The sequence below is a fragment of the Aquarana catesbeiana genome, linkage group LG04 (assembly GCF_042186555.1).
Source record: "Aquarana catesbeiana isolate 2022-GZ linkage group LG04, ASM4218655v1, whole genome shotgun sequence".
NCBI classification, from domain to species: domain Eukaryota; kingdom Metazoa; phylum Chordata; class Amphibia; order Anura; family Ranidae; genus Aquarana; species Aquarana catesbeiana.
This window is the reverse complement of record NC_133327.1, coordinates 371,491,228-371,517,961: the sequence shown is the minus strand read 5'-3', so window position 1 is coordinate 371,517,961 and position 26,734 is coordinate 371,491,228. Positions and strand designations below refer to the sequence as shown.

At 43.4% G+C, this 26,734-nt stretch overlaps 1 protein-coding gene across 6 annotated transcripts in view; it reads left to right on the top strand.

Annotated features, from left to right (window-relative positions):
• Window positions 1-26,734, top strand: part of CDK19 (cyclin dependent kinase 19) — a 260,760-nt gene that overhangs the window by 99,477 nt on the left and 134,549 nt on the right. For 5 of the 6 annotated variants that reach the window (XM_073627084.1, XM_073627083.1, XM_073627082.1 and 2 more), the window contains exon 3: window positions 14,595-14,705. In XM_073627084.1, coding sequence (XP_073483185.1) covers window positions 14,595-14,705 — 111 coding nt within the window. Of the gene's footprint in view, window positions 1-14,594; window positions 14,706-20,402; window positions 20,567-26,734 lie in introns of those variants that run through there. The other variant, XM_073627085.1, reaches the window with a different exon arrangement.

Below are 26,734 nucleotides of genomic sequence, written 5' to 3'. Positions count from 1 at the left end.
GTCTTTATGGACCTTGCTTTGTGCACTGGTCCAAATCATTTGGTGAAGGGGAGATTATGGCATGTTTTTTTTTTTTTCAGGGGTTGGGCTTGGCCCCTTAGTTCCAGTGAAGGGAACTCTTAAGGCGTACCAGCATACCAAGATATTTTGGACAGTTTCATGCTCCCAACTTTTGTGGGAACAGTTTGGGGATGGCCCTTCCCTGTTCCAACATGACTGTGCACCAGTGCACAAAGCAAGGTCCATAGAGACACGGATGAGCGAGTTTGGGGTGGAGGGACTTGACTAGTCTACACAGAGTCCTGACCTCAACCCGATAGAACACCTTTGGGATTAGTTAGAAGTAATTAGTCTATGAGTTCACTTACTTTTTTTTTCCAGAACTGTGAATATTTCATGGGTGTGTTCAATAAAGACATGAGAAATTAGAATTGTTTGTGTGTTATCAGCCTAAGCACGTTGTATTTGTCAATTGTTGTGACTTAAGCCCCGTACACACGATCCGAAAATCGTACGAAAAATTCTGCATTCCAATCGATCGTGAGATAATCGGATCGTTAGTATAGAGCTTTCGAGAGCTGATCAGGACAGTTCATCCGATTTTTATTCTATCGGACATGCACGGAAATTTTTTTCCTACGATGCCAGATCATACGATTTTTGTTTAAGCAGTACAGCTGTCGTTCGAAAATGCAATACAAATGCATTACAACAACTGACATCACTTCCAAATTTTTATTCTGTCGTACGGGATCTTTCGTAAATTTTGTAAACTCATCAGATTCGACGTGAGATTAGCCTGCAAAAAAAAATGAAGGATCATTCGACCGATAATCGGATCGTGTGTACGGGACATTAGATGAGGATCAGATCACATTTTATGGCAAATTACTGCAGAAAATCAGACAATGCCAAGGGGTTCACATCCTTTTTTTTTTTCTTTTTTTTTTTCGTAAAGTAAAAAAAAAAAGCGCAGAGATGATCAAATACCACCAAAAGAAAGCACTATTTGTGGGAAAAAAAAGGACGTCAATTCTGTTTGGGTACAGCGTCGCACGACCGCGCAATTGTCAGTTAAAGCGTCTTGTGCCGTATCGCAAACCGTGCTCTAGTCATTGAGCAGCCAAATCTTCCATGGCTGAAGTGGTTAATAATGCTTTAAAGGGGTTGTAAACCCTTGTTTTTTTTTAAATAAAAATAACAAACATGCCTATCCTTACCTGCTCCTGCTCTGATCCTCTTCTGGTGTGCCCCGCCAGAGCTCCAGGCCCCCCTTCATTGGGTGCCCCGAAGGAAAGCCACTTTCCCTGGGGGGCGCCCGGGCAGGCTCGCCCCCGTGTCCCGCTGCTGCATCCATTGCTCCTGTGTCCCTGGATTTGATTGACAGCTTGATTGAGATTGAGCTGCAGCTCGGCTTGGGTGCCCCCATAGCAAGCTGCTTGCTGTGGTGGCACTCACAAGGAGGGAGGGCCAGGAGCTCCAGCCAGGTACCCAAGAAGAGGAGGATCCGGGTTGTAGTGTGCAAAACCACTGTACAGAGCAGAAAAGTATAACGTTTGCTATTTTAATGGAAAAAAAACTGACTTTACAATCACTGTAATGCATAGAATGTATTAAGGTGAAAAACCTTAAGGCTTTACAACCACTTTAAGACTAACTTAAAGCAATCTGTGCATGTGGCTAATTGATGATACCTATGCAGTTTAAGGGAGAAGCTACAAATCTTTACATAATGGACTAACATACCTAAAATGTGGAGCAGCAAGCATACAAGTGCCAGAAAGCATATGAAAAATTACTTTCAGTTAAGTGTTACTATGGTAACTCAAAATGTGTACTAACTGAAACTATCCTTTAGCATCCCTAGGAAATAAGGAGGGCAGAACCGAAAGCATATCTAAGCCCAATAAAAACTGTAAAAGCAGTTTTTCAAGCTCAGTGTGCACGAGTCCCTATAGTTTTGACAGGTACCCTCCCCCACTTCCGGGTGACTTTGCCACAGCAAAGTAATCCGGAAGTTTGGCCCCCTCCTCCTTACCCCACTGCCAGGCCATTCACAAAGCGCAATGCGCTCTGCCCATGCGCAGTAGGGAATCGGATGTGAAGTTGAAAAGGCTTCACTGCTGGTTTCCCTTAGGCCCCTTTCACACGATAAGCCCGCTTGGCCTGTCCATTTTTCAGGCGGATCCGAACGGGCCACCTATTGACTCCTATGGGCAGGCAGATGTCAGCGCAGATGTGTCCGCTGACACCTGTCTGCCATCCGATCCGCTAAAAACAGACATATGGCGATACATTCAGCCATCCGATGAAAATGTACATGCTGTCCGTTTTGGTCCGATCTCCCCATAGAAATCAGCGGGGCTCTGACAGGTCCCTCCCTGCTCAGTGAGCAGAGACGAACCTGTCATCCGCCGGCTCAGCGGAGATCAACGGAGCGATCTCCCGCTGAGCTGGCAGACTCTGCTGAGTGGATCCGCCCGTGTGAAAGGGGCCTAACCTAAAATAGCAGCGGCAGCACCCAAGAGCCAATTAAAAGATTGCCTCTGGTAAAGACACTGCTGGATTCGTGGACAGGTCAGTGTCCTAATATTAAAAGCCAGAATTTTTAGCTGATTTTTAATTTTTTCTGATGGAGCCTGCAGCTCTTTTTAAAAGTGATTGTAAACCCTCACCTTGTAAATCAACCCACTCTGTTTAAAATAGAAAGGAAAGGCAAAACGTGTCTATAAATATAAAAAACATTATAAATACTTTTTTCCCCTTTTTTTAAGTGATCACATTCCCTCTGTCCTAAGCTGCATAAGAGCTGGGGGAGGAGAAGCAGCACCGCACTGGTCTTCCCAGTGAAAGGCTTTGCTGGGGGGACGGGGGAAGGGGGGTGTCATTAATCATTGGAGGAGAGCACAGTCAGTTCCCTGCACAGCTAGAGAACTGACCATGGTGTGTAGTGTAGTCGGTTTTTAATAGGAAAGCAGAGGGATTGGCAGGACCACCAGGGATTTTACACAAAGGAAGCAATACAAGGAGAACAGGATACTTTTTTCATAGTACAAGTAGTTCAAGTACATGGTACTTATCAGGAATATGAACTGTTGCTGTAACAAACACTTTGAAGCTGACCATAGATAGGTAGTTTATTTCTTTAGAACTAACAGATTCCTCCATCCACCTTATTTGTGTGGATGGAGGAATATGTTAGTTAGAATCCCCCCCCTGCCGGGACATTGTATTTTGACTCTGCCGAGACGGGCGATTTTTGATTCGTCTAGGGCAGCGATGGTGAACCTTTTTGAGCCCAAACTGCGACACAAAACCAACAAATTTTTTCTAAAGTGCCAACACAGCAATTAGTGACAGCCACAGATAATGGCCGCAAGGGCCTCCCAACAATCCCAGTGACACAGCAACAATGCTTCCTCCAAACAGTTTCCTCTCACGCTCGGTTGCCTGTGGCAGCAATGGCTCCTCTCTCTCTCTGGGTGGTGATGCTGGGCTGGACATTAAAATGGACCCATAGTTGCGGGACTACATGTCCCATGGTACACTTGTCCTGGCTCCTCATTGGTCCGTTGCTGTAGCCAATTGGGGGCAGGAGGAATCAGAGTGGGCAACGATCTCTGCAAGCGCCACTCTGTCCCTGTCCAGCCCTGCTTGACAGAAGAAGTGGGCGAGCGGAGGAAATATACTGACAGCCTGCGCTCGCTTCTCCCCTTGTCACAGCGCCACTGCACTTCTCACTCCCGCAGTTTCGCCAGGCAGGGGGAGGGAGGATTAGAGAGCGCTGGCAGTGACGGCAGCGGTAGCTTCCCGGTATAGCTGATGTGCCCACAGAGAGGACTCTGCGTGCCAGCTGTGGCATGCGTGCCATAGGTTCGCCATCACTGGTCTAGGGCCAGCTTTAGCATTCTGTGTCCTCAATCTCTTTCTCCAAATAAAAAGTGAAACACCATGGATATGTTTAGACCCCTGATATTTTCCCAAAGCTCCCTGGTGACAGTAGAGTAAAAATTAAAAAAAAATTAAAAAAGCACAAAAAACTAAAACAAAAACATAAATACTCACTACACAAGTACACTGCGCTACATTATGGTACACATAGCATGGCCAGTCTGGTGTGTGCTGTGCACATGCGCTGCGTTGTTGCACTGTATAGCAGTGCTTGATTTTTTTAAAAACCTTTTTTAAATAACATATATTGTTTGGCAGCTCCTTGCAGTGTGTTGTAGTCTACTGCAATAAAATATATACCTACATCATTTTATTGCAGTGCACACTAAAGAAGCACACACACTGCACTGCCGATTAGGCATTAGCACAATGCATAAATGTGAAACCAACCTCCAGATTTTTAGCATTATTGCCTTATTTACAGTTATGTGTACCCTTAATTTTCACTGTTTCGCAATAGAGGCATAATTTAAAGTGTACAAACCTTTTTTATCTCTCATTGCTTTACCATACTCGCCATAACTGAAACCTGGCTTCAATATTTTGACTTAGTTTGTCCTGCTGCCCTCTCCCATGGTGGCCTCCACTGGACTTACTCCCCCAGACCCAATGGACGGAAAGGAGATGGAGTTGGATTCCTTCTATCCCTGCAAAGCACCTTCCAAGTCCTTCCTACCACTCCCTCTTTATCCCTCTCTTATTTCGAGACGCACTGTATTTGTCTGTTTTCTCCCATTTCTCTGAGGATTGCACAATTAATTGGCCTCCTAGACCAGTATCATGCTTATTTGATGACTTCACTGCTTGGCTACCCTACTTCCTCTCCTCTGAAATACCCACTATCATTCTTGGTGACTTCAACATCCCTGGTAATGTTAACAGCCCAGCTACAGCTCACCTTCTCAACTTAACCTCATCTTTTGACCTAACACAGTGGACACACACTTCCACTCACTCACAATGGTAATACCCTCGACCTTGTATTCTCCCATCTCTGCACTCCTGGCAACCTCATAAACACCCCCTTTCCTTTCTCTTATCACAACCTCATCAGTTTCACATTATACTTGTCTCCAACACCTATCCCTCCAAGCAGCGAAAGATTACTTGCAGAAACCTTTGCCACTTTAACCCTTCTCTTTTCTATTCTGTTACTGACCACCTTTATGACAAAATCTCTCCCCTGTCCTGTCCTGACCTGGCCACATCTGTCTACAACAGTTCACTCTCATCCTCACTGGATGCACTTGCTCCTCTAGTTACCCACAGAATCAGGCCCCGACTGTTACAATTTTGGCAAAATGACAACACTAGAAATCTCAAGAGACATTACCATACTCTTAAACCGCTCTGGCATAAAACCAAATCCCTGCAGGACATCACCCTATATAAATATGCCCTTCTAAAATTCAATTCCTGCCTTGATGCTGCTAAACAAACCTACTTTGTCTCTCCTTATTAATACCTGGTAATCTAGTCCCCGTCAGCTCTTATCTACCTTCAACTCTCTGCTTTTTCCCCAGCCCCCTCTACCCACTAACTCACTCACTGCCCAAAAGATTGCTAATCACTTCAAAGGCAAGATTGATGCAATACGTGAGGACATCGTGACCCTCTTCCCCTCTCAACATACCTTGCCTAACAGCACAGTCAACACTCTCCTCTTTTGGCTACTACTGAAGAGGTTACAAAACTTTTCTCTGATGCCCACCTAACCAATTGTCCCCTGGATCTCGTTCCCTAGCAACTACTACAGGCACCCTTTTGTTCTGTCCTATGCTCACTCACTCACATCTTTAATCTCTCCCTCTCTAGTGGCACCTTCCCCTCCCCTCTAAAGCATTCACAGATCACTCCTATACCCCACCAACCTGAACAACTGTGGATGTAAGTGGATGTAAATTCCATTCATGAAATCTACATATATCTGTAGTGTTTACTTATCTATCTCCAAAGCACTAAGTCCATTGTCTTTCTGCTTCTCCATTCCTCTGTTATCAGCATGATAACGTCTGACAAGTTCCCAGACACAGGAGATAAAAGCGGCTGGAAATTTGTGTCAGGGTTGGTGCATAGAGCTACAGTAGATTAGCAGAGAGCTGGTTTATGCACAGTACAGCTCTGCATGTTTCTTCATTCCTGTATATAAGAGAGAAGAGCCAGTGACTCCAAAGTCCTTGATGCAAAAATGTATTGGGTACATAAAAGCATTAAAACAGTTGATGCGTTCCGGCATGAGCCTTAGTCATAGCAAGTTTACAATGAAATAATAAAAACATTTATAGAGAAACCAATACAAAACTCCACCCTCTTCTGAGGCACAAAGAGGGCTAATTATCTCATTATTTCTCAGGAGTGGGAGGGGAGAAGGAAAAACACTGGGTCCTAAAGGAGTCATGTAAATTCATAGGGCAATCAGCATGGTTGCTTAACAGCATGGTGCTTCTTCTGAGGCATAAAGAAGGGTAATTACCTCATGATCTCTCAGAAGTGTAACCTATGTATGAGAGTAATCCCAGGAGGGAGAGGAGAAGGAAAAGCACTGGGTCCTAAAGGAATAGTGTTAATTGATAGTGCAATCCAAGACTCCACAACCAGTGGTGGAACAGGAAGAAAAATTACTAACACGATGTTCACTTTCTAAACAGTGTGGAAAGCTGAAGACTGCAGACATACAATAAAAACGTATGTAGGAAGATTTGTTTCATCTCTGTGTATCATCTGAGGGTGTTCACTTTACTGGGTATATGTGAGTTTTTACATCCACTTTAAGACCCATCACATTGCTTCCCTTCACCTCTAAACTTTTAGAATGCTTGGTCTACAACCGTCTTAGCTTCTACCTCATTTAAAATAACCATATTGACCCCTGGCTTTCGCTCGCAGCACTCCACAGAAACTGCAAAAACTAATGACCACTACTCCATACTCCTACTACTTGACCTCTCTGTGGCCTTTGATACTGTTGACCATCCGCTCCTCCTCAATAAACTCTGTTCCCTTGGCCTCCAAGATCTTGCTCTATCTTGGTTCTCCTCCTACCTATCACAGCGCTCCTTCAGTGTTACCTACAACTCTGTCTCCTCCTCTCCATTTCCTCTTTCTGTAGGGGTACCCCAGGGCTCTGTTATTGGACCCCCTTCTCTTCTCTAGCTACACCTCCTTCCTTGGTCACTTGATAACTTCTCACGGCTTCAAATACCATCTCTACGCTGATGACACCCAAATCTATCGCTCTACTCCTCACCTCATTCCTTCAGTCTCCTCTTGCATTACTAACTGACATATCAGCATGGATGTCGCACCTCTTCCTTAAACTAAATCTCTCTAAAACTGAGCTGAAAATATTTCTCCCTGCCTGTGCCCCTCTCCATGACTTCCATCAAAATCAATAATGCAACCATCAATCCCTCTCCTTACGCCAATGTACTAGGTGTAATCCTAGACTCTGACCTGTCCTTTCAGCCCCAAATCCAGTCTCTGTCAAAAGCTTGTAGACTTCACCTCCATAACATCTCTAAAATGTGCCCCTTTTTAACTAATAAAAAACCACCAAGCTACTCATTCACTCCCTTGTTATCTCTAGCCTTCACTATTGCAACTCCCTCCTCATAGGCCTACCTCTCCATAGGCTATCCCCTCTTCAGTCTATCATGAATACTGCTGCCAGACTCATCTACCTGGCAAAAACGTTTGCTAAGGGCGCCCAAAGAACATAACCACCCCATGAGACTGTTTTTTTTTTTTTTTTTTTCTTTTTGCTAGTGTTCTCCCGGGATTGGCCTGTTCCTCTCTGGAGAAGTATTTTCTCTCTAAACCGTTTACATTTTTTGTATCTATATCATCTATCAACATCTGACTGCTTATTGACTTGTGATACTTAGCAGGTTCTGGATCAGTTACCTATAGTGTGTACCTCAGGGACTGTACCCAAATCCCACTGTGTGGAGCCTGTCTGTATAGTTTGCTTCAGGTGCTCACCTTGGCACTAAGTGCAACATGTGAAGTTAGCTGCAGGGTGCTATACTGGTCCAGGGCTGTGGTCTTATTTTGCAGTTCTGAGACCCTGAAGACACTTTCAGGGGTATGATGAAGCCTGGACTTCATTATGACCCACCATGGACAAGCTACGACAGGGTTTCCCTGTAGATCGACTCCAGTTCCTGGCTTTAAAACACCATCCGCAGGTCATAGAAAGTATGCGGTTTAGTGTACAGAGGATTTGTTATTTATGTTATTGTGGCAGCGCCTGCCATTTTGTCTTAGCTTTTCTCAAGAAGGTTTTCCCTCCTATCTGGACCTAGTGTTAGAAGGATGAGGTAACTGAGCCACACCTCCCAGCTGATGTGATTCCACCCTCCTGTTCTGTCAATTACATACAGTGCCTTAAAAAAGTATTCATACCCCTTGAAATTTTCCACATTTTGTCATGTTACAACCAAAACGTAAATGTATTTTATTGGGATTTTATGTAATAGACCAACACAAAGTGGCATATAATTGTGAAATGGAAGGAAAATGATAAATGGTTTTCAAATTTCTTTACAAATAGATATGTAAAAAGTGTGGCGTGCATTTGTATTCAGCCTCCCTGAGTCAATACTTTGTAGAACTAAGTTTCACTGCAGTTACAGCTGCAAGTCTTTTTGGGGATGTCTTTATCAGCTTTGCACATCTAGAAAGTAAAATTTTTGCCCATTCTTCTTTGCAAAATAGCTCAAGCTCTGGCAGATTGTCTTGGCAGAGATTTTCAATTGGATTTAGGTCTGGACTTTGACTGGGCCATTCTATAAAAACACATAAATATGCTTTAATCTAAACCATTCCATTGTACTGTAGCTCTGGCCGTATGTTTAGGGTCATTGTCCTGCTGGAAGGTGAACCTCCGCTCCAGTCTCAAGTTTTTTGCAGACTCTAACAGGTTTTCTTATTTGATTGCCCTGTATTTGGCTCCATTCATCTTCCCATCATATCTGACCAGCTTCCCTGTCCCTGCTGAAGAAAAGCATCCCCACAACATGATGCTGGCACCACCATGTTTCACTGTGGGGATGATGTGTTCAGGGTGATGTGCAGTGTTAGTTTTCCACCACATCATCTGACCGTCTCATCTGACCAGAGCACCTTCTTCCACATGTTTGCTGTGTCCCCCACATGACTTCTCACAAACTGCAAAAGGGTTTCTTATGGCTTTCTTTTAACAATGGCTTTCTTCTTGCCACTCTTCCATAAAGGCCAGATTTGTGGAGTGCATGACTAATAGTTGTCCTGTGGACAGATTCTTCTACCTGAGCTTTGGATCTTTGCAGCTCCTCCAGAGTTACCATTGGCCTGTTGGCTGCTTCTCTGATGAATGCTCCCCTTACACGGCCTGTCAGTTTAGGTGGATGCCAATGTCATGGTAGGTTTACAGTTGTGCCATATTCTTTCCATTTTCGGATGATAGATTGAACAGTGCTCCGTGAGATGTTCAAAGCTTGGGATATTTTTTATAGCCTAACCCTGCTTTAAACTTCTTTACAACGTTATCCTGACCTGTCTGGTGTATTCCTTGGCCTTCATGATGCTATTTGTTCACTAAGGTTCTCTAACAAACGTCTGAGGGCTTCACAGAACAGCTGTATTTATATTGAGGTGAAATTACACACAGGTGGACTCTATTTATTAATTCGATGACTTCTGATGGCAATTGATTCCACTAGATTTTAGTTAGGGGTATCAGAGTAAAGGGGGCTGAATACAAATGCACGCCACACTTTTCAGATATTTATTTGTAAAATATTTTGAAAACCATTGATCATATTCCTTCCACTTCACAATTATGTGCCACTTTGTGTTGGTCTATTACATAGAATCCCAATAAAATACATTTACGTTTTTGGTTGTAACATGACAAAAGTAATACTTTTTCAAGGCACTGTATGCAGTACATTGCTACACTCCTGTGCCCATTTCCTGCAGCGACACAGCCACAGGAACTTGAATAGGGTCTGGGTTATAGCAGCTCCTTCTCTGGACATGCAAAACCTCATCCATTCCGTACTTCTGGATCGTGAGTTTTACCACTGTAGATAATAGCCCATATTCCCATTGCACACATTCCTGGAGAAAGCTCTAGAGTTTTAGGTGCTGTAGCAATCACCAACTGGAGACCGGATCAGAGGGCCACAATGCCAGCACACCATGGATCATCAAGTTGAGTCCAAATGTTTTTTATTTAACCACTTGCCTACCGGGCACTTACACCCCCTTCCTGCCCAAGCCATTTTTCAGCTTTCAGCGCTGTTGCACTTTTTTGACATTTGCGCGGTCATGCTACACTGTACCCAAACAAATTTTTTATCATTTTCTTCACACAAATAGAGCTTTCTTTTGGTGGTATTTAATCACTGCTGGATTTTTTATTTTTTACAAAAAAAAACAGACCAAACATTTTGAGATAAAAATGTTTTTTACTTTTTTTTCTGTCAGTAAATTTTGTAACCAAGTAATCTTTCGCCTTCACAGATGTGCGCTGATGAGGCGGCAATGATGGGCACTGATATGGGCTGAACTGGTGGGCATTGATGAGGTGGCACTTATGGGCACTGATGAGGCGGCACTTATGGCCACTGATTAGGTGGCACTGATGAGGAGGCACTAATATGCCGCACTTATGGGCACTGATAGGTGGCACTGATATGTGACACTGGTGAACACTGATAGGCGGCACTGGTGGGCGCGGATAGGCGGTACTGATGGGCATTGATGGGCGGCACTGATGGGCGACACTGATGGGCATTGATTGACAGCAGTGATGGGCATTGATGGGCAGCACTGATAGGTGGCACTGATTGCCAGCACTTCGCTAATGGACACTGATTAGTGGCACTTGTTGGCAGTGGTGGGCACTAATTGCTGCCACTGGTGGGCACTGATAGCTGGCATTGGTGGGCAATGTTGGGCACTGATTGGTGACAGTGTATTGCACTATTGTAATCAGGGCACTGATGATCAGTGCCCTGATTACATTCCTACATGTCCCCCTGTGAGGAGATGCCGCTGATCGGCTCTCCTCTCCTCACACTCTGTCAGTGTGAGGCGAGGAGAGACGATTACCGCCACTTCCTTGTTTACATGTGACCGGCTGTGATTGGACACAGCCGATCACATGGTTAAAGAGCCGCAGACACGGCTCTTTACAGAGATCGGGGTCGCGCTGTGTCCTAGCAAAACTGCGCAGCCGCGATCGCCACACTGCGTGCCCGTTCTGGAACGCCGTCATGTGACGGTGTCCCAGAACAAGAGCTGCACCGCCCCGCTGTCATTTGATGGTGGGCAGGCAGCAAGCAGTTAAGCATCACATCACAATAAAGACAGTGCAACATTTCTGAGTCACGCAGGACCCCTTTTTCATGGGGATCCCCTAACTAGCAGTGGCAGATCACAAGTACAAAGTAGCTGGGACAAGAGGGGCCTATAAGCATGTGGTCTTCACATGGCCTACAGGAAGCACACAACACTGCTCAGGGTGATAGCTGTTTCCCTGTGTTAGAGCAATGTCCTATTCTGACACTACTCCCCTCATCTGGTTCCATCTCAGGCACACATCATGTGCCCTGTCTGACAAAAGGAGATTTCTCTGTCATTGCCCTTTTGAGGGAGGGGCTTGGATCACATGAACTCATCTACTTGACCACAGCCATTTTAAAAACCATCTACCTACAGTCCAGATCCAGCTCTGAGGAAAACAGGGTAAACTGACACCTTAAAACGTGTCAGTTTACCCTGGACATTTTTCATCCCACCTAAGTATACTGGCCAGCAGATCCTGCTGGATGAGGTCAATAATGGACTTTGTATTATCTGCCTGATTTTATCACTTGTTTGTGAGTACATTATCTTATTTTTAATAAATTTCAGTGTTGCACAGGTAATGCGCAAGGCTGGTGTGCCCTCTGTCCTTGTTTCCTTTTAGATTTTTTTCCTGGGTTCCCCCTAACCCATTGAAAGTGGCAGCATAGCCGATGCAGTGGCGTGAGTTGTGAAGATTTCCTTCCTTCCTTTTACAGTTTACCCAATAGCAATCTTTCGAGCACAGGAGCAGTTGGTTTTGTTTACATATCATGTGCCCTGTCTGACAAAAGGAGATTTCTCTGCCACTGTGTGTGAATTCTTTGAAAAACATTTTGGACCTCTAGAACCTTCGGTTTTCAGAGCCCAAAAACGCTGTGTCTCCTTCCCCCTGTTCAGGAATTAGAATCAAAACCTCCTTTACTTGAAGATGTTGTGAGGGAAACTATTAAGAACATTTATTTTGTACCAGAGGCAGCAGGGGATTTTCCCTCCCCTGAAGCGTATGGTACGGTAGCTTACTGGGGGTAAGGTAATTCTACCCCAGAAGAAAAAGATTAAATCCCCTTCTACAACTTCTATCTCTACTCAAAGAACGGGATCTTTTCAATCTCCCCGGGTGCCAACCTCAAAATCAAGGACTGACATCTGCTTTCATCGATCAACAGGTTCACCAAGCTATCCTAGCAGCTCTCTATAAAATAGAGCAGCAGCCCCCCCACGGAGTGGGGTTATGTCTGTTGCTTTTCTTGCCAGTCTAGATCTGAGAAGTCCCAGACCTCTGGGTTTATTCTGCCATTTAAAAGAAGTACAAAACAGAGTTTCAAACTCTGGCCCCTTCTCGATTTTTAACCTTCAATTCTGGAACATAAGCTTAAGAACAAAAGAAAGCAGAAATGTGAGTTACTTATCATGTAATTGACTAATTGCTTTTCCTAGACAATTTTTCCCCTAAAGCACAACTAAAACCATTAGTTTAAGGGCTAGTTTACACTTGCTTCAAAACATGACTTTGGACAGGCTTTGTTAAAGCTCTCTGAACGCCAGTCAAAGCTCCTGTCACAAAATAAAATGGTTAGCTTACAGTCCTGTTTACACCTTGCATTTGCTTTGCTTTGCTACGGCCTCACTTCAGAAGTTATACCCCATGCCACTTTAGTGGTGCTTCAAAGCGTCTTCAAAGCCTCCATAGAACTCTGTGACAAAGCTTCCTTGAAGCTCACTTGAAGCACCTGCAGCTTTTGGGAGGCTTTAATTCAGCTTTAGATTCGCTTTGTTTTGGAGAAATTGCAGGTATGACGCACACATGCGGGGCATCTTTCACGCTTCAAAAAAGCATTACAGAAACATCCACGATGCTCCACCGAAGCATCACAAAAGCTTAATCGAAGCACCACCGAAGCTCCATTGAAGCACCACTGAAGCATCAAAAACACATCATTAGGGCTCATTTACACTTGCTTCGACTTCAACACACATTAACGGCTAGTTTACACTTGCTTTAAAACAAGGCTTCAGACACGCTTTGTTAAAGCTCTCTAAACTCTAGTCAAAGCTCCTGTCACTAAATAAAATGGTTAGCTTACAGTCCTGTTTACACCTTGCTTTTGCTTTGCTTTGCTTCGGCTTCGCTTCAAAAAAAATACCCCATGTAGCTCTACTGGTGCTTCAAAGCGTCTTCAAAGCCTCCATAGAAGTCTACGGCAAAGCTCATTTGAAGCCCCATCAAAGCCCCACAAAGCCTTATCGAAGCCCCATCGAAGCCTCATCAAAGCACCAAGTAAAAGCAAGGTGTAAACAGGACTGTAAGCTAACCATTTTATTTGGTGACAGGGGATTTGACTGGTGTTCAGAGAGCTTTAACAAAGCGTATCCGAAACCATGTTTTGAAGCAAGTTTAAACTAGCCCTAAAAGCATGTTGAAGCGGTAGGCACTTTAATGTGTGTTGAAACCAAAGCAAGTGTAAATGAGCCCTAACAGTTTAAAAAAGCAGTTACATTCCTGGCATGTGCGGGGAATGTAATTGTCATATTGGTTGTACTCTTAACCAAATTGTCAAACCATCAAATGGCTGGTGTCAATGACTGATCACGTGCAGCATCATGGCAGTTGAGGATCAAACAGAGGCTAAGATGACAGCTTCCTTGGCTGAAAATGATAGTAGGGTTTAGCTCCGCTTTTTGATAATAACACTGGTTGGTTGGATCATGTGATTATAGCAGATTGACATTCATACTAAGCACACAAGTGAATTGAATGCATCAGCATGTAAAGCTCCATGGTAAAGTTATTGCAGTTTATGGAACTAGCCTTAATAAAAGTGGAGTTACTGTATATGTTAGACAACTGTATACAGGCAGTCCCCGAGTTACGAACACCCAAGTTACGGACCATTCCTACTTACGAACGGCCTCAAATGCCGGCCACTCGTGCTCCACGCTGGTCCTGGATACCTCCGGACACATCCCATACCAGTACTACATGTACTGCATGGCCAGAAGAGCCCCAGATAACATAACAAGCGCCCAAAACATCCCACATCCATGCACAGGCAGACGTTACACTTACGAATGCAGTGTTCCGACCGGAAGTTACACTTACAAATGCAGTGTTGTGACTTACGAACAACTTTGACTTACGAACAAACCTAGAGGCCCTATTGTGTTCGCAACTCTGGGACTTCCTGTAATAAGTTGCTGTAAGATACAAAGCATCATTCTTTTTAAACACTTGTTTGTCTTTTTTTTTAGATATCACAAAATGCAAGTATACACCGTTTTCCAATAACAATGCATTCTCTTTCTTTTAGCTGTTACGTGAATTGAAGCACCCAAATGTGATTGCATTACAGAAAGTATTCCTGTCTCACAGTGACAGAAAAGTTTGGCTACTCTTTGATTATGCAGAACATGACTTGTGGGTAAGTCTGCTGTTCATTACATTAAAAAAAACCCAATTTGATCGTTTATCAAAACACAAAAAATTATTTCTTCGAAATAGGGTATATCAGTGGCTGTTGTAGAAAAGTTAAAGTAATACTAAACACACACTGTTTAATTTACATTGTCCCCTTCTGTTTCTATATGTGAATGATGGCACTGTAATTATTTTAATAAAAAAAAAAAAATCTAAGTGGCTTTTTCATAATCGATATACAGCTGTCATATGACCCAGATCTTTCCCAGCCTGTCTGCAGGGAAACATAAGCAGGAGGAGCTTCTAGATCTCTGCTACTGGTTGCATGTTCAAACTAAATAAAAACAGCCTTTGGAATACAGAGTAAAAATATATAATTAAAATCAATAATCTGTTTTAACTTGTCATACAAATATATATTTGAAATAAAATCTTTATTGTTTTTTGGCAATAACATGGGCAGATTTCTGTCACGCCCCTCCAGTCTGTGTCTTAAATGTAATATCTCACCCCCATTGTGTTTAACTGGTTAGTTTGCACCTTATTTGTATTGCAAATAGTTGTCAACTATACACTATATTTGAATGAATGATAAAAAGAAATACTTAAAGTGAACCTGTGCACACTTAAATGTTTACATATTGTGAACAAATAGTAAAAGCACTTTAAAGCAGTATTAAAAGCAAAAGTATCATTTATATTGCAACTTACCAATTCTAATGCTGCGTACACACGAGCGGAATTTCCATCGGAAAAATCTTGGATGGTTTTTGCGACGGAATTCCGCTCAAGGTTGTCTTGCATACACACGGTCACACCAAATTCCGACCGTCAAGAACGCGGTGACTTTTGGGCTCTTTCTGCTAATCTCGTGTTTATCTCGTGTTAGTAGAAGTTTGGTGAGAGACGATTCGCGCTTTTCAGCCTCATGCTTTTCAGTCCGTTACTGCTCTTCAGTTTGTGCTTGTGGGTTTGTATCTAGTTTTCAGTGCATGTAGTCAGTTCTTATCTGTTTTTCAGTGCGTTCTTGTCTGCTCGTTTCTGATTTTCAGCTCGCTCTTCACAGGCCTTTCTGTTTTTCAGTGCGTTCTGTTCTGACCAGCCGACCGTTTTGAAGCCATGTTGTGGGTAGGTGCTTGTCATAGAGTTCGTGCTATGCGGGGGCTTGGTGTTGGGGTTCTTGCTTTGACCCAAGCCCAGTCCATGAACAGGGTGGGGAGGAGTTCATGGACCAAAGAATTGGTTGCTCCAGCATGATCAATTCTCTCATATGCCTTTGCTGCGTAAGATCCAGGAGAATAACCCTGATGATTTCAGGATGACGGACCCTGTTTTTCACCGTCTGCTGGCTTTGCTGTCCCTTTATATTGCGAAGCAGGACACCTACATGCGGCAAGCCATCACTCCAGAGCAGAGGCTAGTGACCATGTTTCGGTACTTGGCGACGGGGAGAAGTCTACAGGACCTTAAGTTCTCTACAGGCATCTTCCCCCAGGCTCTGGGGATCATTATTCCAGAGACATGTTCTGCCATCATACAGGTCCTGCAGAAGGACTATATTAGGGTAAGTTTTCTCCTTTAACATCACATTCTATGTATTTAATGTTTGCTAATGTATTGTATTTCTTTCATCATTTCCTAATTACCATGATTGTAATATGCTGTGAAATGTCCCCTTTGTGCCCATGCATGCTGTAAGGTTTTAATGTTCCTTTTTTGGCCTACATGCATATTTGCCTTCACTAACCTCCCCAGCATGCTATCCTGGGCCCATATACACCTAGCCTAGTCACTTAACAATGTATTTTGTCAGCTCCATTGTAGTGCTTTACCCTAAAATGTGTCCAAATGTTATTGTCCTTAAATTCAGGCAGAGTGCCAGAGGCTTTTTTTGGGGGTCCAAAACTCATTTATAACCCTCCCCCCCTAAAATGTTTCCAATGGGCCATCAGAGGGGGTGAGGAATCTGATAAGTGCACCTTATATTTTTGTCTTTAAATACTCCTTAAAATAAATGTTATACTGATGTTGGTCAAGAATGTTTGTGTCTAATCTGCTTGCAATGTTATGTGCAAAAGTACTAATATTTTTGTTTCTTTTTTGATTCCACAGTTTCCTTCAACGCCACAGGAATGGCAGACTGTGGCTTCTCAATTTGCTCATCGTTGGGACTTTCCCAACTGCAGAGGGGCAATCGATGGGAAGCACGTCCACATCGTCCCACCACCCCACTCGGGGTCATACTATTTTAACTATAAGGGGTTCCATAGTATTGTGATGATGGCGGTGGTGTCGGCAACATACGAGTTTCTCTATGTGGACGTGGGGAAGAATGGCCGGATGTCGGATGGTGGAGTCTTTGCCTAGACGGAGTTCTACACACATTTCCAGAGTGGTGGCTTGGGATTGCCACCTGCGGAAGAGAAGGTGGAAGGACTTCCATTTGTTTTTATCGCTGATGAAGCATTTGGTCTGGGTGATCACTGATGAGGTCATTCCCCCAGAGGACCCTCACCCCGGAGAAGAGGGTTTTTAATTACCTTCTGGCCAGAGCCAGAAGAGTCTTGGAGAATGCCTTTGGGATAATGGCCAGCCGGTTCCGCTTATTTCTTACGGCAATAAATATGGTGGAGTACAAACTGAACCACATAGTTCTAGCATGCTGCATACTTCACAACTTTTTAAAGAGAAATGCTACGAATTACGTTGCCTTAGTTGGGCCTGAGGTCGGACTTTCAGAAACTACGACGGCCCTGGAAGCTGGCCGTCCTGGCTTGCCCCCCCAAAGCGCCCGTGAAGTGCGTCAAAAATATGTTGATTATTTTACGGGTAGGGGGGCCATTGCTATGCCAGCAAATTTGTAATTATCTTCGAGATTAAAAAAAAATTTTATCTGATAAAATCTTGATTTTGATTTACTGCTTGTGTTTCTTTTAGCTGTCTCCTAGGTTCTCCTAGTGCACTTGTAGTGCCAAGTGGTTTTTCCATTATTAAATAACATTCATTGTCACTGTAAACACCTACTTAATACAAAAGCTGGTATTGAGCATTGAAAGAAGAAGCCACACATTGTTGAGTATAAAACCTTTTACTCCATGCACATTCACATGTGCGTTGTAAAACATTTTTGGGTAAAAAAACAACTTCTTGGTTTTATAAAGTTTTACCTTGAATATTTTTTTTTAGTATTTAAAAAGGCATGTTTCAAAACATAACATACACATCTCAGGAACTTACAAAGTTCAACATTGAAAAACTGAAGACAATATCAGACATTATAGTGTCAAAAATGTGTTGATATTGCCTTCATCAGATGGGGTGATGTCACCCCTGTAAAAGCCAAATTTTGAAGATGCACACAAATTGGGAGTCAAACTGGGAATTTCCCTCCTGATCCTATTCCTAATGTCAACATGTGCTATCTCCCATCATGGGGGATCAATGGACATGTTTTGGGGGTGCAACCACTTCCTCTCACCTACTTGAGTTACGAGGAAGGGGTTGCACCCACAAAATGCATACATTGATATCCCCTGATGGCAGATAGCACATGTTGACACACTGTGTGCATCTTGTTTTATGATGTCTAAATCCTGACTACAAAACATGTCCTGGATTAGCCTTTGTGCACTGTCACTGGTGAAATGAGGAGATTGTTCTTCCACAACATGCACATCACCTAAAAGAAAAAATACACACCATATATTATAAATCTGCAGGCATACATCTATTACCTGAATCTGTGGTCTCAGACACTCACCTGTTGTGGTGACAATTTCAACCACTTTCCCTTCCTCCGCATCCTCGGGTTGTGGTGTCCTCTGTTCCCCTTCTTCTTGAGGTGGGGGGTTCCTGGTGTCCTCAGACGTCTGGAGTCTTTTCTCCCCTATGAGAATGAAACAAAAGGTATACTTAGCACACCGATATTTGAGGCCAGAAATAGGAATATGAAACATTGCTTGGAAGTGGGGTACAGTTGTCTGTTTTGGCAGAGTTCCAAGCTGAATACATGATTTGTTCCCTTACCAAAGCTGGAATACTTACCTTTTTTGGACATGTTTCACACATGGAGACACCCCAAGTATCCACTGGAGTACCTGTGTGGGACACCCTAAAAAGTTGGTTCTTGTGTCTCACACTTGTGCTCCTGAGTCCAGATGTGTAAACAGCTGCTGAGTGTCCTCTCCTTACAGTACACTGAATCAAGTTTGAAATTCTTTCTAGTTTCAAACACATCTAGACAACAATGTCCTAAACTTCTTTTAATACAAATTAGCATGACCAAATGTAGTTAACCCTGTATCTGCCAAAAACATTGTATTTAGTTGGCAAACGAACGATGTTTACTGCGACCGATTACTGTGCCCACGAACATGAAAGTAGCCATTTTAAACTGTACAACACTAAAGAAAAGCACATGGAGCAGCATGCAAGGAATAATAATAATAGGAACACAAGACAAGTACTTACTTTTTAGAAGCACTTTCTTGATCTGTCTGTACTGATCCTGCTCCCTCAATTTCAGGTCTGATCAGCGTTTCCTCAATTGCTCCTTGGATCGTCGTACCCCAAAATTCCTGGGCAGACTCTTCACAACTTTAGACATGATCTTGGCCTTTCTCACATTTGGGTTTAGGTAAGGTCCATACTTCCCGTCCAAGTCGGCCCTCTTCAAGATGTCCACCATCTCCACCATCTCTACAAAGGCCATATTTGAGGCCTTAAATCTCCTGCGGGATCGGGACCTTTCTGGCTCCGGGCTTTCCTCCTCATTACTGCTATTACACACCTTCTGTGTCTCCGCCATGTTCCTCTCCCACTGCGATGAAAGAGAAGGGGCGGGGAATATTCTAGAAAGAATGTCAGGTGCGGGGGACGTGGGTGGAGTTTCACGCATGCGCAGTGTATATAAAGCTAACACGCGTAGGAAGGAGGACCGGAGGCACCGAACATTTTATCAAAGGTAACATTTTAGCTTGGGACATCAGTGCCCTATACTGACTCGAGATTGAGGCCTATATTGGGATAAGATTAGGAGAGTTCAGCCTGATATTAGTGTTTTTGTCTTGTGTTTTGTCTTGCAGCAAAAATGAAACAATTCAAAGACCCTGAATTCATGGGCCAGTTCATAGACAAATACAGGGATAAGAGAAATTTGTGGGAGGTTAAAAAACCCTTATATAGAAATAAACCAGCTAGGAAGGTATCACTGGAGAAACTGCTGCAATTTGTGAAGACGCAGGTCCCAGACGCAGACATCGAGTTTGTGGATAAGAAAATTGGTAGCTTGAGAAGCACGTATAGGACGGAGCTTAATAAGGTCCAGGCTTCCATGAAATCAGGAGCAGCAGCAAAGGATGTGTATGTACCCAGTCTATGGTACTACAACAGGAAGCGGTTTCTGGAAGACCAGATTGAAGCCAGGGAATCACTTTCTACACTTCCATCCAGCCTTCCCTCAACCCTTCCCTCAACCCTAGCTGAGACTTTTGAGTACCAACCTGGGCCTTCCATCCTGGAAGAAGTGGAGGAGCCCAGCTGGAGCCAGGTATAGTATTTTTTAACATATTTATTGTCCGAAAATTAGTGTTGTTAACTAGATGTTATTATTGCTAACAAATGAATGATTTAACAAAAAGTGTTTTACATATCAATAGGGGCCAAAAATGATTGTGACAAAAATGAAAAATGCTGGGGTCAGAATGATAGTCTTTTCTATTTATTAACATTCAATTTGCAACAGTCATGAGCTGAAAATTGTGTGTGATTGATGAACCAAAAACTAAAACTATGTCCCTTTTTCATACACAGGAAGACTTCAGCCAGGCCGAAGCTCTGGAATGTGGCAGACAGGAGGAGGCAGGGGTAAGTGTCAGCCAGGAGGAGGCGGGGGTAAGTGTCAGCCAGGAGGTGGCCAGGTCCAGTAGGAGCCTCACCCAATCCCAGGTGCCTCCCTTCCGCCTTACAACAAAAAGGGGAAGGAAGGGGAGTAACGTGGAGGAGGCAGCACTGGGCCTCATTAAGGGCGCTAATGCGGCCCTGAAAACACCCCCAACGCTGAAGAGGCCTATGGCTGCTATGTAGCTGCAAAATTGCAGCAAATGGAGGAGGGCCAACGCCTCATGTGTGAGAATATAATTTTTCAGGCCCTTCAGAAGGGGTTGAGGGGCCAAATGAGTGATAACATACACTTATGTGCGCTCGCCCATCCTCCTCCTCCTGCCACAAGTCCACCTCCAGAGCCACAGCCTCCAAGGAAGGCTGCAGAGAAGCGTGGAGGGAAGGCTGCAAGGAAGACATGAAAGTGATTTCCTGGGTTCAGTCTGGTCTGACAGAAGACGCAGTCTGTGTAGTACCACAGCCTAGGGACATATATGTCATCTGCTGCTGTTCCTGATCTCTGGGATTGTGCTCCCTATTATCTAGACTTCTCAGGCTACCAATTTTTGTTAATGTTGTTGTGGAAACTTGACACACACAAAAAAATATGGAGATCACTAGAAAGTAATTTAAAAATAATAAAAAAAACAGGAGATCTTGATTAAAAAAAAAAATTACTATAAAAAATAATTCTAAACATTATTATGGAGATCTGGCTTTAAAAACAAAAAATATTATGAAGGAGATCACAAGAAATAATAAAAACATAAGTTTGTCAGAACTCTGTGTGAATATCAGCAGCAAAACAAATTCATTATTCTAGCATTATAAAGAACAAAAGAATGCGCTACATTAAAAGATCCAAAAATTTACAGCGTGACGAATGTGCTATCTCCATTACGAATGCTAGTTTTACCAGACCAAGCGCTTCCGTCTCGTACTTGATTCTGAGCATGCGTGATTTTTTGCACCTCCGAATTGCATATAGATGAACGCTTTTTCGGATAGGAACTTTTTCCGACCGAAAAATAGAGATCCTGCTCTCAGTCTTTTGCTGCCTGGAATTCCACTAGCACTATTTTCATCTGGTGATCCAGCCAGTAAGTCTTGTATTTCAACAGAACAGCATTCTTGCAGTGTTGTCCTCCTTCCAGCCAAATGTTTATCCTTGTTGCTGTGCTCTGGCACCGCTCTTTTGGGGGTTTTAAATGATGCTGCACATGCACAGACATGCCGCAGAGCTCTGCCAGGTCCTTTGGATCCTGCAGCATGTCTGCTCCTGCTTTTTATTGTGCTCTCTGTTTCCTTGCTTTCCTATCATGGAATGCCTTGGACACCTTAACCATTTCCGGACTGCCGCACGCCGATGTACGTCCAAACTTTGCCGTGGATATCGTTGTTATGGCAGCAGCTAGCTGTATGTGTATTTAAGAACAAATGTGCCATCATAAATTAACCACTTTTCCAGCTGTGTCACATGCTTCATTTAAAGGTCTCAAACCTTTTCCTTGTATATTCTAGTTTGACAGATAGTTTTTAGATCTCTGCATCTGAGGTTCCCCTCTAAGGCTTGGTTCCCATATATGCAAATTGGATGCATTTTGAACCGCATCTGATTCACATGACACATGAACAAAGCCGGCTCTCTGTGGAGCCTGTTCACATATCTGTGGTGCAGCGGCAGGGCGATTTCAGTGCAAATTTAAAAAGAATCTTGTGCGTTTTCTGAGCACTGCGGTGCGGTTCAGATGCAAATTCCAGGCTCATTGCCATCTATGGGAATGCATCTAAATCGCACATGTCATCAGTTTTGAACACAAATTGAGAAAGAAAAATAGTGTGGGGGTCGTCCCCCCCCCCCAATCCATACCAGGCCTTAAGGGTTTGGTATGGATTTTAAGGGAAACTTCACGCCAGAATAAAACAAACAGCGTGGAGTCTCCCTCCAAAGCCATACCAGACCCTTAGATGGTTGTGGGGGTCTGTGGGCAGGGGGCTTATTGGAATCTGAAAGCCCCCTTTAACAAGTGGGCCCCCAGATCCCACCCCCCATGTGGATGAGTAGGGGTACATTGTAACCCTACTCATTCACCAAAAAAAAAGTGTCAAGAATAAATAAAAACAAAGAGACAGTTTTTGACAATTCCTTTATTAAAAAACGAAAACAATGTCCCCCCCCAGCGTGAATCACGACAAACGAACCTCCGTCTTAGCCTCAAATCACACACAGAGGGGTACAGGTTTTGCTAAAAAATATTCCTATATTTAGCACCATCCATCTTTCCCTCAACTCTGACCAGTTTCCCAGTCCCGACTGCTGAAAAACATCCCCACAGCATGATGCTGCCACCACCATGCCTCAAATCACACACAGAGGAGTACAGGTTTTGCTCAAGAATATCCCTATATTTAGCACCATCCATCTTTCCCTCAACTCTGACCAGATTCCCAGTCCCGACTGCAGAAAAACATCCCCACAGCATGATGCTGCCACCACCATGTTTCACTGTGGGGATGGTGTTCTCTCACATGTGATGTGTTGGGTTTGTGCCAGACATAGTGTTTTCTTTGATGGACAAAAAGTTCAATTTTAGTCTCATCACACCAGAGCACCTTCCTCCATACATTTTGGGAGTCTCCCACATGCCTTTTCGCAAACTCAAAACGTGCCATTTTGTTTTTTGCTGAAAGTAATGGCTTTCTTCTGGCCACTCTGCCATAAAGCCCAACTCTATGGAGCATACAGCTTATTGTCATCCTATGTACAGATACTCCAGTATCTGCTGTGGAACTCTGCAGCTCCTCCAGAGTTACCTTAGGTCTCTGTGCTGCCTTTCTGATTAATGCCCTCCTTTCCCAGTCCGTGAGTTTTGGTGTGTGGCCGTCTCTTGTCAGGTTTGCTGTTGTGCCATGTTCTTTCCATTTGGTTATGATAGATTTGATGGTGCTCTTAGGGATCATCAAAGATTTGGATATTTTTTATAACCTAACCCTGACTTGTACTTCTCAACAACATTGTCCCTTACTTGTATGAAGAGTTCCTTGGTCTTCATGGCAGTGTTTGGTTAGTGGTGCCTCTTGCTTAGGTGTTGCAGCCTCTGGGGCCTTTCAAAAAGGTGTGTATATATATAATGACAGATCATGTGAGACTTAGATTGCACACAGGTGGACATCATTTCACTAATTATGTGACTTCTGAAGGTAATTGGTTGCACCAGAGCTTTTTATGAGCTTCATAACAAAGGGGGTGAATACATAGGCACATGCCAATTATCAGTTTTTTATTTCTGAAAAATTGTTTTGTGCATATATTTTTCTAATTTGACTTCACCAACTTAGACTATTGTGTTCTGATCCATCACATATAATTCAGATTAAAAAAACATTGCAATAAAAAGGCTGTAATGTAACAAAATAGGTAAAAAGGGGGGTGAATACTTTTGCAAGGCACTGTAGATGATGGATTTTGGAATTGGGCAAACTTTCCAAACTGCATAGGAGCCCTTGATTAAAAGCATATCTGTATACAAACTCCTCTTGGTTCCGGATCAATATTTTATAATTTCAAGAAAATATTTTTCATTGGTTCTCATGGCTATCTGTGATAGCAATTATGAATTTATACCTGTGGACATTAGGGCATAAGGCAGCAGTTCTGATTCCAGTGTGTTCCAGGAGTCTCTAATGGGTAGAAGACTGCAAGAGGGGCGATTCAACATACCGTCTGATCTGGAACAGGTGCAGTTGAGCTACTACCTAATGTGTAATGCCTGGTCAGCCTCAAGAACACAGCACTCAGCCTGGGAAGTCTCTGCAAACCTCCATATGCAATCTGTGCAAAAAAGGGAGAAAGGCTAGTGTAGTGGCTGTGGAAGTCGGTTAATCGACCTCTGCCTGGAACAGAAGGACCAGAACTGCCTTTTGTGCCTGTTTCAGACGAGGCCTTCACACGTTCTCGATACCTGCTTAGGCCTTATGCAAAAAGTAATCTGGACGATAAGAAGAGGATCTTTAACTACCAGCTGAGCCACACAAGGGCATATTGCCAAGTAAATGGCATGTTTTCCAAACAACCTTGCAACTTAGCCTTGAGAATGCTGAGTTAGGCCTGTTGCATTCTGCATAATATTGTCTGGTATAAGGAGAGCATAAACCTTGAGGAAAAGAAAAAGAGTTCCACCTGCCCTCTGTAGAGTACAGCAGAGTGCGAGCAAGAAGCTCTTACAATATGTCTGATGAAGTGCAAATTTGTTATTTGTAGAATGATTTCCCCCCAAAAATGTCCTCTAAAGCCATATGTAAAATTAGGTTCTGTTAACCACTTGCTGCCCGCCCACCGTCAAAATATGGAGGGGCGGTGCTGCTCTCGTCATACGACGTCATCCCAGAACGGCCACTCTTGCATGCCTGCAGGGTGATAGCAGGCAATCTTTAACCATGTGATCGGCTGTGTCCAATCACAGCCGGTCACATGTAAACGGAGATGCCGGTAATCTGCACTCCTTGCCTCACAGGGACAGAATGTGTGGCGTGGAGAGCGGATCAGCAGCATCTCCTCGCAGGGTGACATCTATACATGTAATCAGGGCACTGATCATAAGTGCCCGGATTACAATATAGCACCAGCAATGCCAGCAATCAGTGCCCACCAGTACCCACCAGTGTCAGCAATCAGTGCCCACCAGTGCCAGCAATCAGTGCCCACAAGTGCCACCAATCAGTGTCCATTAGTGATGCCAGTCAGCGCTGGCTATCGGTGCTGCCTATCAGTGCTGCCCATCAGTGTCGCCCATCAGTGCCACCCACCAATGCCCATCTGTGCCCGCCTATCCATGCCATTTATCAGTGCCCACCAATGCCGCCTATCAGTGCCCATCAGTGCCACCTATTAGTCCCAACCAGTGCCACCTATCAGTGCCACCTATCAGTGCCATCTATCAGTGTCCATCAGTGCCACCTATAAGTGCCCATAAGTGCGCCATATTAGTTCCACCTCATCAGTGCCCATAAGTGCCGCCTCATCAGTGCACATCAGTAAAGGAGAAAAATTACTTATTTACAAAATTTACTGACAAAAACTAAGAAAAAACTTTTTTTTTTTTTTCAAAATTCTTGGTCTTTTTTTTTTTTGTAAAAAATAAAAAACCCAGCAGTGATTAAATACCACTTAGTTACAGTGTAGCATGACCGTGCAATTGTCATAGTGTGACTGCACTGAAATGGCCTGGGCAGGAAGGGGGTGTAAGTACCCAGTATTGAGGTGGTTAATTAGATGCTTCGAAAACTCGAAAAAATGTAAAAAACTCCTGCGCTGTCAACTAAATCCTATACTACAGGGACACTGCTGCAACACACAAGACTGCTCCAAAACAGACAAAACAATAATGAAATAAGGGGGTGGTGGTTGCGCTGTGATAGAAAAGGGGAGGGGAAAGGGAGGGGGGGGGAGCTAGACTAGAATGAATCAAAAGATAACAAATGACCTGAAAATGTGAATAAATTATGTGAAGACGGACTCACAGATGCAAATATATAAATAAAATGTAAGCACAAACCAATATCGCTAAATAATGCATAACCAAAGTGCTGTAATCAAGCAAAATAAAATAAATAAAATGAAGGTATATACCAGCAAAGAGTGTACAAGGGTATGTGAATCTGCTTCAAAAAGAGCATCAATCCAAAGTCTAGCAAATATCATGAAAGCTTTTCCAATGAAATTGCTAAAACCATGTATATATAAATGTGCTAATATTGTAATCAACTGATGATATAAATACACACGTGGATAATAATTGACAATGAGAAAGAAAATAAAAAACTGTGAATAAAAATAAAAATTATTATTTATAAGTGTCCATTAAATAGTCCCAGTGGTTGGTGTTGGTGACCCGCCAACACTTGGCGAAAAAAAATAATATAATATATATACCAAAGAAAAAATAAAAATGAAAATAAGCAAGGTGACGACAGTCCCACCACCAAATGTGACAATCCTGGATGTAGAAAAGGTAATGATGGTGGACCAGGGGGGAAGGAAAACAGTGTGCTGACAGGTGGGGGCACCTCCGTGTTCCCAGGCCCCTTACCTTACAGCTGTAAGGTATACAGCATATGTAGAGGAGGCCCCGCAGACAGGGAAGTCCAAAGGTA